The sequence below is a fragment of the Scyliorhinus torazame genome, chromosome 5 (assembly GCF_047496885.1).
Source record: "Scyliorhinus torazame isolate Kashiwa2021f chromosome 5, sScyTor2.1, whole genome shotgun sequence".
NCBI classification, from domain to species: domain Eukaryota; kingdom Metazoa; phylum Chordata; class Chondrichthyes; order Carcharhiniformes; family Scyliorhinidae; genus Scyliorhinus; species Scyliorhinus torazame.
In genome coordinates this window covers 273,092,734-273,104,956 of record NC_092711.1, presented here as the reverse complement: position 1 = coordinate 273,104,956, position 12,223 = coordinate 273,092,734, and the positions used below count along the sequence as shown (strand labels likewise).

Here is a 12,223-nt window from a genome sequence, read left to right as displayed (position 1 = left end):
TGCATCTCGTGGTCACACACCAACTGCACGTCCATGGAGTGGAACCCCTTTCAGTTCCTGAAGACCACCAACTCATGTGTCTGTGCTCGTAGGGGAGACACATGGACCTGGGGCATCCTGGTGATGGCGGCCAATGTCACTGCCTGGTGGGCTCGGCCTATGCTGAAGATAATGTATAGCGCCGACTGGGCATACAGGGCCTCGGTTGTGGCACGGATGCATCTGTGCACGAGGCCTGCGAGATCCCGTCCCAGTCCCCACTCAATGCCTGGAAGGACCCCGTGGCGTACATTTTCAGGGCACCTAGATGGCCACCGGATGTGGGTGTCCTCCCCATGATCTGGCAGAGATGTTGCATGGTCCCACTGCTCAATCAGAGTCTTTGCCGAAATGCTCGGTCCGGCAGCCCTCAAATAACGTGCTTCCGATATACACGAGGTGTGTTGTAGCGGCTCCTTCCCAGCTCCTCCTCGGCCTGTTGAGCGGCTGGCTCTCCACCCTCATTGGCTGGCCCCTGTTCCTCTGGGGCAGGCTCCAGTTCTGCAAGGCCCTTGACGAGCAGCTCCTGCTCCTACAGCCTCGGTGCGTCTGCCAAGGCTGCAGTGGTCAGAATGATGGCAACCATATCCAGTTGGATACCGAAATCCATTGTCTACAGGGGGTAAAGTGCGGACATGTTAGCATGGTGGGTACCCCTGTGCCGATCAGGCCCAATGGGCTATACGGTGACCCCGGCCTGCATTGCAACCCCTGCCCCCGCACAAGTAGCATGTCCCACTCCCATCCCATCCCCACACTCACCCCCAGACATTCCCACTGGCACTCTGCCCTGGCCCTGAAGGTGCCCGGAACCCGGGGGGGGGGGGGCTCTGGCCCCAGCACCCATCCATGCCAGCAATGGTACCGGTTCTGGCCTTACACATACCAGCTGTACTCTCTGCAGCTCCTGTACTGCGCCCTCCTGTGGGATCTACATTGGGTGTCATCCTTGGATGGGCTGTGTAATGCCCCACCAGCAGGGTGGCAACCGGGTATGGGTGGCGGTGGTTCAGGGACCCACACGGCTGGTGTCGCTCTGCGCAACCACGGGCCACGGTGGGCGGGCAGTCGGTGTGCAGTAAGAGGGTTGCCTTTCAGGCTGCGACAATGGACTCCTTGGTCCCGGGGAGTCCCCTGGTCACCCTCGCTGCCATCCCCTGGTAACCCCTCGCTACTCCTCACAGTCCTAGCAGACGCCTCCCCACAATCCTAGCAGCCAGCGGCAACAGCAGCAGCCCATGGTTGAGCCTTTGGGAACATGACCTACTTCCTCCTTCTCCCTCAGCAGCCACGGCGCCTGCTTTCCGATTTTATATATCACAAGTGAACCTCGCCGTCTGTAATTCCTTGAGCATCGGTGGAGGCCAGAAAATACGAGGGAGGGCCTGTAAATCATATGGCAATGGCATTTACTGTACAATTTGCATGGCCATGCCGACGTACGGCGTAGAACGCATTCACACCGCAGTCGAGGGGTCGGAGGATGGCATTCCGTTTGGTGCCTGGCACCGGCCACGATTTTCGGCTGACACGGGTTTCTCCGCCCAATCATGTTTCCCGGTTCCAGCGTTGGCCGAGAGAGCATCCCGTCCCACATTTATACAATGCTTTTGACTTCACTGAACACGTCAGAATTCACAAATTTATCATCGGCTAATTTAATACAGGTTGAATATGCTTTATCCGTAAATACGACAACTAAAGTCATCGAGAAACTGCAGGTTTTTCTAAACTCATTGACCTTTGGCGTGGAAGTTTGTGACCCAAGTTGACATGAGCTAAGACGACCCAAACAATGTCAAACGCACCCAATCTTTATTTTTGAGTGGGACTTCTTATTTTTCTGGCCATTTTATTTACTTTCTACTACAGCTAGTCTCATGTTAAGCCACTGTAATGTATGTAGGCCTGGGTTTATATGCAGAATTCAAAATCCGAAATGATCTGAAATACAATTGGCCCCACAGATTTTGGATAATGGATACGTGACCTGTAGTCACAATATTGAACATTGTAATGGTTCATGGAAGTTTTGCTTTTGCATTTCACAATAGGATGCATTACTTTCTGAGAAACAATGAGACTGATGATGAATAGAAAATTAATGCCCAAGATTAAGAATCGGGAACCAACTAGAGTTCCCTGCCCCTGAATATTTTTCAGAGATTCCTCATTTTTCCCCCTTAAATTTAAAGTCATTTTTATTCCAATTAAGGGGCAATTTAGCCTGGCCAATCCACCTACCCTGCACATCTTTTTGGTTGTGGGGGTGAGACCCATGCAGAATGGGGAGATTGTGCAAACTCCACACGGACAGTGACCCAGGGCCGGGATCGAACCTGGGTCCTCGATGCCGTGAGGCAGCAACGCTAACCACTGTGCCACCGTGCTGCCAGTGATTCTTATTTTAATGTTCACCTATGGGATGTCGTGTTTGGTTGCGACACCCTCCATTTTCAAATAACTGGTTAATTTCTCCTATCTGGATTCACAGGAAAAATGTTCTTTGTATTTTGTATCATGTATTTTGGCTGGTGCCCACACTCAGGGGAACTGCTGAAGTCGTTTTCAGTAAAGAAAACTGGGAAATAAATGAAATAATTTTTTTAATGAATGTAATATCCTTTGTTTTAGTCAGTCAGTACCAGACGTCAATGGAAGTACATCACTCTGCTTAATCTCCAAACCAGGTCAATAGACAATCCGCACAGTCATAGATTTTAATTGTGCAATAGTGTACGGACAATATTTCAATGTTGGAACACATTACATTCATTCAAGTCCAGTTAGCTTCAGTGCAAGTTGTTAGCTGCCAATGTTGAAGATTCTTAATTAATAATCTAATAATAATAATCTTTATTAGTGTCACAAGCAGGCTTACATTAACACTGCAATGAAGTTACTGTGAAAATCCCCTAATTGCCACATTCCGGCGCCTGTTCGTGTACACTGAGGGAGAATTCAGAATGTCCAATTCACCTAATATGCACGTCTTTCGGGACTTGTGGGAGGAAACCGGAGCACATGGAGGAAACCGACGCAGACACGGGGAGAACATGCAGATTCCGCACAGACAGTGACCCAAGCCAGAATCAAACCCGGGACTCTGGTGCTGTTAAGCAACAGTGCTAACCATTGTGCTACAGTAATTATAGGCAGAGGTATTACATTTGCAACTACTGACCATTTTCTCTTTTCAATCTGTATTAACCCACAAGTATCTTATTGGGGGGGAGCAATTTATTTCCCCGTCAACCTTGCAGAATATGAGCTCCCCCGTTAAGGCGGCAGGGACCTCATGTATAGCTGTTGTATTGCAGTTGGGATCTACTGTGTAATGTCTTGTAAATAACATTGTAACATTGTAGTTATTGTAAATAAACTAAGTTTCTTTGAACTAATCGGTGAAGTCTCCTTCGTGGCCTTATCAAACAATCTTAAGTGAGCACAGTACGAAGTCTTACAACACCAGGTTAAAGTCCAACAGGTTTGTTTCGATATCACTAGCTTTCGGAGCGCTGCTCCTTCCTCAGGTGAATGAAGAGGTATGTTCCAGAAACACATATATAGACAAATTCAAAGATGCCAAACAATGCTTGGAATGCGACCATTAGCAGGTGATTAAATCTTTACAGATCCAGAGATGGGGTAACCCCAGGTTAAAGAGGTGTGAATTGTATCAAGCCAGGACAGTTGGTAGGATTTCGCAGGCCAGATGGTGGGGGATGAATGTAATGCAACATGAAACTGTCCTATTTCTGAATAAACTTTCATATTTCATAAGGTGTTCAATTTAATTTCACAGCCACTTGACAGGAGGAGCTGGAGTTGGCCTGATGCCTTGTGTTGTCTGGAAGCCTGACCTTGAACATTACTTTTGGAAGATTTGGATTCTGGGATGAACGCTGAGCACTTGATTCACTGTTACTTAAGTTGAGGATTTCTTTTAACTCTGGAGGCAATGACAGTGGAAAACGTCCATGCAGTGATTTAACTTTTGTTGGAACCTTTATGGCCACAAACAGTTTTTATTTAATTAAAGTAAAAATCTCTAATGTTGGAATACAAACCTGTCAAAATCTGAAAGAACAAGGATGTTTTGGTACAGACCTTTATCAGAACTGAGACATTTTCAGATAAAGGATGCCTATTTGAAACAGTAACGTGTCGATTTCCTTTTCAATTGCTGACAGAGTCGGTGTGGCATGTCCAACTTTTTCCGTTTCCGTTTCAGATTTACAGCATTCAGTATTTTCTTTTTCTTTCTACTCATCTGACTTTGGCAGCAGCACAGAATAACAACACGATAAGAACAAAACTATTTAAAATTGCAACAGTTTCTAACCTTGGGAAAAATACAACTGTCCCAGCCCCCTTTTCACCATTATTATGTAAGTCTATCCGCAACCATAACCAGTCACAAGTGAAACAATCCACACCCGGCCAAGTACAGCAGCAGCAAACTCACCAGAAAATAGTCAGTATGGTGGTGGTTCGTGGTGCTTTCAAGCTACAATCCCTATGTTGTTTGCTTCGTGGGAGAGCTTGGTATTTCAGAGCTTCGACAGTTCAGAGAGTTGGAATTTGTCAGCCTGCTGCAAACCAACAGAAAAGACCCTTCAGTTTGTCAACTGTATCCGAGGGCAACAGGTGAGGCAAAGTTCCAGTTACTTTTGCAAACAGACTCTACCATGGAGAGACGGCCTCCAGGCCGATGCTGTGTTTCTGCACTGCAGGGGGCCCACTGGCTGACTGGAATTGTCCAGTTAGCCTCTGATCATTGGCCTTAATTAGCCACCTAATTATACAACCTTGCAGGCAGGTGACTGTTCCGTCCCCAGGAAAATGACTCAGGGAATGGGATAATAATAATAATAATAATTGCTTATTGTCACAAGTAGGCTTCAATGAAGTTACTGTGAAAATCCCCTCGTCGCCACATTCCGGCGCCTGTTCGGGGAGGCCGGTACGGGAATTGAACCCGCGCTGCTGGTCTTGTTCTGCATTACAAGCCAGCTGTTGGCCCACTGTGCTAAACCAGTTCCTATGGCACCAGCGGATCACCACACCAGCCTGCAGTGCGAAATTACGTGCTCACACACCTTCGTTCCCAACCCCACATTGGGGCAAAAATTCTGCCCGGGTCAGGTTGAGTAGTAAGCAGTAGTGTGGAGGTGGGGGTCATGTTTTGGGAGTGCAGGGTCTGCTTATCAACCATTCCCATTGGGCTGGGCAGTCCTCTTTTATTGCGAGATTCAGTAATGAAGAAATGCCACTGTTATATGTCCTTGTCATATACAGGTGAATGCAAAGGATCCCTGAGCACTATTTGAATGGGAGAAACCTACCTTGGCGCTGCTGTTAATATCCAATCCTCGAGCAATATCACCAAATGTCAGATTATCTGGTCATTAATTTACTTTGCTGCATGCAGATTTAAATTTTGTCAACAATTCCATTCAACAGTGACAATATGCCTCATAGACTGTACCACATTTAATCATTTTGAGGATGTGATAGAAGTGACGTAAATGCAGGCTCTTTCTGCCTTGCTTATCTTTTTGTACCCCATGAGGTGGAGCCATTCATTAGTCAGGATACAGCAGCTATGGCATGATTGCCCACTGGTACACCTTTAAATAGAAATTAATGTACGAAGATTTGGGCCTTATGCTTCATGTAGAATCCGATTTCCATATTAGACCACCAGTGCTTCAGTCACCGTGTGCTAACTTTGTTCGGCAAACTTGATGCTAACCAGTGTGAAAGGGCCCCGTGCCAGCACCATCAAATGAGATGTTACAGCATTTATGGATTAAATGCTGGTTTGGGATTTCAGTTTATGATTTGATTCATGGTCATTTTCAACAATGCTCCATCATTCTTGAAAGTTCACTTTGTTGAGGAAAAGAGAGTTTTTGCTGTTTTTGCATTCCTCTTCCAACTTGCCTCACAAATAGTCCAGCTATAGGCAGGGGTGATTTGGAAAGATTGTTTTTGGGGATAGCGGAAAAACGAAACTGCAAGGCATAGATCATAGAATCCCTACATTGCAGAAGGAGGCCATTTGGCCCATCGAGTCTGCACCGGCCCTTGGAAAGAGCACCCCATTTCAGCCTACACCTCCACCCTATCCCCGTAACCCAATAATCCCATCTAACCTTTTTGGACACCAAGGGACAATTTAGCATGGCTAATACAACTAATATGCACATCTTTGGGCTGTGGGAAGAAAAGGGGCACCTGGAGGAAACCCACCCAGACACGGGGAGGAAGTGCAAACTCCACACAGACAGTTACCCGACGTTGGAATTGAACCCAGAACCCTGGAGCTGTGAGGCAGCAGTGCTAAACACCATGCCACCATTCCGCCCTAAATACATGACAGAGCTGGAGAAGAAACCCAAAGAGGTAGGGGGATAGCTTGGAATAGAAGGTCATACCAATCGTGGGTCTTCAGAGGGCACTTGCCTACCTCAGCTTAACTGCGGAGCAATGTCAGTGGCCTCTTTGCTTTACCAAAGAGCTGAGATCTGGTTATGTCACTGTTACAGCCACAATTGCAGCCTCAAGCCAAGGCATGGGCCGCACTGCCTGTGGCTGTCATGTTCACAGTTACCATAATCTTATACCTTGGCCTCCGTTTAGGCTGTAACAGGCGATGTTAGCTACATCTCCCAGTTTGCATTTCACCAAAGTATCAGGGACCACTGAGTCTCTCTATACCAGGGGAAACACTTACACCTGCTTTCTTATTAGAAGATGAGAAAGGATGAAAGAGCACTAGGCTTTCTTTGCATTAGAGATTTTACCATTGTGTAAAGTGCCATTGACCACATACTTCCTGTAACCAGCCCGACAGCTTTATCATTCCCTCAGTGTACAATTGGGTAGGCCTCTGTCCTAGCTTTTGTAGACATATGCCTAGTGACTTACCATGTACAAATTCTTCCTCTAACCTAACCTCTAAAGTCTGCTTGCTGAGTATTTGAACCTGTACCAATGAGAGTCGGACCAAATAATGAAACATTTTCTACAACATTGCATTCCACTTCTTGCTGACTGACATTGACATTCTCGGCAGCTGAAATAAAGCAGAGGGACAAGGGTTAGCAAGTTGTGTGTAGGAGAGCAGAGAGAAAGAAGCAAATGTTGAAAGCACTGCAATTTGTCATGCGGAGTGTGTGGCGTGATGGAGGATCAGAAGAGACAAAGAGGATTAAAGACATTTTGCATGCTATCTTCTCCGGTATTGCCAGTGGTCACTTTATACTTTCTCATAACTGCATGATCCTCTCTCCAAGGGTGGGGGGAGAAGGGTATACAGACTGATGCTTTCACTGTAGTGGAAACTTGTTGACTGCTGCTGTGTGCCACCTTTTCTTACAAGGAAGAGTGATTTGTTACTGAGCCTTCTGTGATGTGTTGGAGAAGGGTGACTGTCAAAGTTGCTAGTTAACAGTGCGCATATGAGCTGTGAGTTGTAAGTGTAATTTGCATCAAAGTCAGATCGTGCTGCACATACTGAAACAGCGATATGGTCAAATAATAATTTGATACTAAGCCATCCTCCTGCAGATTGTTGTCCGCAGCTGGGTAACTCGAGTTGGCAAATCTCCTAGCTAGCTATGCCCACCTCAGGAGAGAGAACCCCACAAGTGGGACGATTGTCACTCCAGATGAGGATATGGGTACAGGATGGAATTGGCTTGCTACCCCCAGATGCAGAGTGGAAGCAGGCTCATGGGCTGCCAAATGCTGAGCCGGGCTGTTTAGAAGGCCTGCCTCAGTTCTTTAGGACTTTGTTCCAGTTGTTGTGTTAAATATTAGTCCTTGTAGCACTCCACCCCCCCCCCCCCCCCCACCCCACTTGTCCTCAGCTCCCAATAACTCCCTCGGCATCATCCATGCCAACTCAAATCTCCCCCCACCCCTCAATGGATCCTCATATCCTACATGTCATCTTAATGCCAACTCTTGCCAACCCACTAAGTTTTGCCTTTACATCATTCATGCCAGCCTATCTAGTATCCACCATGTGCAGACCTCAGGAGCCATGTTGTTGTGAAATAAAATAAAGTTATAAATATCTATTACAGCCTTTACTATAGATTTAAAAAAACTTCCATTCATGAAAACCCATTTAAAACATTTAAATGTCCTCAAGTACTTAAATTTAAAATCAAATATTTGTATTCATAACTCAAAACCAACAAATCCTTTAATACCTTATTTGAGCTGTCAAACAAACTGTGAACATGCAACCCTCTAATGAGATATGATAGGCCGTGGAAAGCAGCCAAGCATTAATAATGAAATAATGATAGCCTTCGGGTAATGTCAACATACATTTATGATAGCTGCTGGACCAGATTTTTTTCAAATGCTCACAAACAGCTGTTGTTTTTTAAGTAAAGGGCTAGGGATTTGAATAACTTGACAGCTTGACACTATACTCTAGTACAGATTTCCCCCACAGTAGACATACTCTGTCATGGTGCAAGTAGCAGAAATGGCCAAAACTCCTAAGTCGCACCCCTGCATTTGGCACTTTCTATTTTTATAGGCACATGTGTATTTCACAGTGGCTGCTGGCCATTTGAATCATCAGTTGCCTCCATTGAAGTGGGTGTTTGGTAGGCCAGGAGTATGAAACCCAGCATGTGCAGATTAGTTCAGGTAAGAGCTGATCTGAACTTGGTGGATTTGTTTGGAGAGCCAAAGTGCCCTTTTGGAGAGGTAAAGTACCCCTTCGATATGTTTTCAGGACACCTTTGGGAGAGTAAGTAATGGACATTTTGGGAGATGTAAGACACCCTTTGGGATTATTAAAAGTATACATGACGGCGTGTAAAACCAGCATCAACTCATAGTATCTGTTAATGCTGTCAAAGAACTGTGAGCCTGTCAAAGAACTGTAAAAACTCATTGGTACTCTCAAAACTGTTAAAGGATTTAATTTTGCTGGGCTTTGATTTTGTTTGAAAAGTGTGGAGTTCAAAAAAATCAGTGCTTCATATTTAATTCTGTCTGTTGATGTAAGTCTGAGGGTCACCATTTTAGGATTTGTGCTGTAATGTCTTATTTTGCAAATTAATGTTATTACAGTGGGGTGCCTGTTAAGTGAGTAGTTTAGTTGACGGCCTGAAATAGTTATAGAATAGAAATGTTTGTTTTCATCAGAGACTAGTTGAAGAAATTGCAATGTATTGAATGATTTTGCATTGAATGTTACTTTATCAGTAAGTGTTATTTTAAAATATCAACATCATCAATAGACACAAAACTTTAATTTATGTCAGCATGAATCTTGAGGTTTGCCCATGTTGGATACTAGGTGACTTGGCATCGAGGGGTTAAGAAAGAGTGGTGGTAGGAAGCGTGAGTTGACTTGACATGAATTGGCACTAAGTTGAAATGGGGGCTAAACATGACCATGAGGTTGAGGAGAGGACATGGGTTGGCATAGTGTTGAATAGTGGGGCATAAGGTGACATGTACATGAGGGGCCATGATGTTGTATGGATGGACATGGCGAGTGTGTGGGGTGTGAGGGATAAAGGTTAGAGTAGTATTTTATGTTTTAATCTATACTTTTTATTTTGGACGTAGTGCTGGAGACCCGAGGTAGGACTTCTGCCCAGCCTGCCTCTGCACCAGCAGCCTTCTCACTTCTTCCCAGGTTGCCCAGCCTGACTCCTGCACCCCTAGATCGAAATTCCCACGCCCAGGCAGGCATTTTTAAAGCTTGGGGTCCCGGAGCAGATGATTCTGCCATCTCTGCGCACCCGACCTGGGAGAGAAAACCTGGACCTCTGTCGCCCATACGTATTCCAACTAAATCCTACCCATCCATCACTCCTGCCCCTCACTGAGCGACATTGGCTCCTGGTTCCCCAATTATTAAATTCTTATCCGCTTATTTCTGTATCCTCAAGATGTTAATCTTCCCTATCTCTATAAACCCTATACTTTTGCAACTGTGATGAATGTAAGAAATTGATACATATGTGGGGCGGAATTCTTATTGGAGACTAAGGGCGAGATTCTCTGTTGCTCGATGCCGAAATCGGATACGGCGATCGGGCGGAGAATAGCTCCCGACGCCAAAATCGCATCAGGTGCCATTTTGGCGCCGAATCGTAATGCCCTGCCCCCTTCCAAATCGGCGTCATTGCGTGGCGTGCATAGTTGCAACCGTGTTTGCATCTCATTATCGGGCCCACCCGTGATGCTCCGCCTCTGATGGGCCGAGTTCCTGATGACGCAGGCCACGTGTTCTCTCAACAGTCATGCACCTGGCATGGTGGCTGCGGAGAGAGCGGGCATACGGATAGTGTCCAGCACCGCCATATTTCGCCGACAGGCGTGCCGCTGGCTGGAGGGCATCTGCCAGGGAGCAGTGGGGGGCATCGGGAGGTGGGCTGTGGGGTCGGGGTGGATGGGTACGCGATCCAGCATAACCGGCGCCATCTTTTAGGGCCCGAACGGTGAGTATGTGAGGGGTGTAAGTGTATGCGCGGCTACAGCGTGTCAGTCCTGCACATGTCTAGCACGGACCCAGTGATTCTACCACAGTTTTACGCGTGTTCCGCGGGTGTTTCATGCGGCGCCGGTGCTAGCCCCGCACCAGCAGCGGAACCGGTGCAAAACCGATTTTTCCGTCGTGGAACTCCACAGATCCTCCGTTGGCGTCAGCACTTAGATGCAGGAACGGAGGGAGAATCCAGCCCTAAGTGTTGATGCCGTGACAGAAACGGCGGACTTCTACGACAACTAAATTGGTGCCGCGCTCGGAGCAATTCATGCTAACGTCACGTGGAACTCAAGTGAATCCAATGAAAAATGGTGTCTGATTTGACAGGTTGGGATTGTCAGAAAAGAGGTAGACAAGCTGTAGCCGCATATCAGCACTCCACTCCCCACACAACACTTACCCAATTGACAAGATGGCAGCACGAAGAGAGGCAAGTAGAGCAGAGCTCGATACCCTGGAGGAGAGGCGGGCCACCCTGTTCCCTGGGGTGGGAAGGAGGCTGCCACCCAACACCGTATACCAGGCCTGGGCACAGGTGGCAGAGGTTGTGAGTGTTATGGGCCCCACAGCATTAGACAGCAGTGCACAACTTCCGCAGGAAGGCCATGGTGAGTCGGCAGCACCGTACCCCTGTCACCAACCACTGTTCCACACACCTGTAAGCCCCCCTCAACACGGAGGGTGACTGAACCCCACCCGCCAGCAGTCTGCTGGCACTCCACCCTGCACCACATGCCAGCCCCCATACCACCCACCATGCTCGGGTGCCCTGGCCACAAAGGCTACCAGCTGCCCACCTTGTGCCACACGTGTCTGACTGCCTAACACTGTGTCCTTTCTGTCTTCTCCCCCATGCCCACACCCCTCCCCAGGAGGAGGCAGCGCACAACCGCAGGGAGAGAGAGAAGACCAGAGGGGGACCGCGGGACCTGTGGCCCCTCACCTTTGATGAGCAGCAGGCACTGGAGTTGTTGCTGGGCCCAGAGAGAGGGCAGTCACAGAAGTTGAGGTGGGCATCGGGCAACCAAGTGAGTCCCCGTTGAATTGCGGTGACCCTATGGCATGCTGTGGCACGACACCTACCCCACCTCCCCACTTCATCCCCCGACTACCACCACACCACCCACACACCAACCCTACACCATCCCACCTCCCCCACACCACCCTCCAGCCCAACCTGCGATGCAATCATGCATCATGTCTTGCGCCTTGCAGGATCACCTGGCGGTGAGGCAGGCCCTTCTGATATCCCACGACCCCACCCCAAGTAGATTCCAGTAATGAAACAGCAACGGATAGTGAAGAGAGCCCCCAAACACCAGGCCCAGACATTTAGAGCACCAGTTCTGGATGACACCGATGTTCCATCACAGCTGTCTCCAATAACCTACACCATCACAGAGACACTCACCTCGGTTGGACATGTAAATGAAGAGGCACCTGGGGCACTATCTGGTGCGCACCACACCCGTGCTGCAGTACATCAGGTGGTGGTAGGAACCCCTGATGGGGAAGATGGCTGGAGGGCGGCACAACCCCAGGGACTAGCTGCCATCCAGACGTGTCGCTGGCTTCTGGAAAGGGCAGCCCCGTCAATAATGGAGATACAGTCACAGAGCCAGGGACTACATGAGGGGCTGTCGGCAT

General features: G+C 47.8%; 1 protein-coding gene across 2 annotated transcripts in view; it reads left to right on the top strand.

Annotated features, from left to right (window-relative positions):
* Positions 1-4,108: 4,108 nt before the first annotated feature.
* fdx1b (ferredoxin 1b) overlaps positions 4,109-12,223 on the top strand; it is a 73,970-nt gene continuing 65,855 nt past the window's right edge. Inside the window, exon 1 of one of the 2 annotated variants that reach the window (XM_072505581.1) lies at positions 4,109-4,689. In XM_072505581.1, the coding sequence (XP_072361682.1) occupies positions 4,523-4,689 (167 nt within the window). In that variant the 5' untranslated portion in view covers positions 4,109-4,522. The remainder of the gene's footprint in view (positions 4,690-12,223) is intronic. The other variant, XM_072505580.1, reaches the window with a different exon arrangement.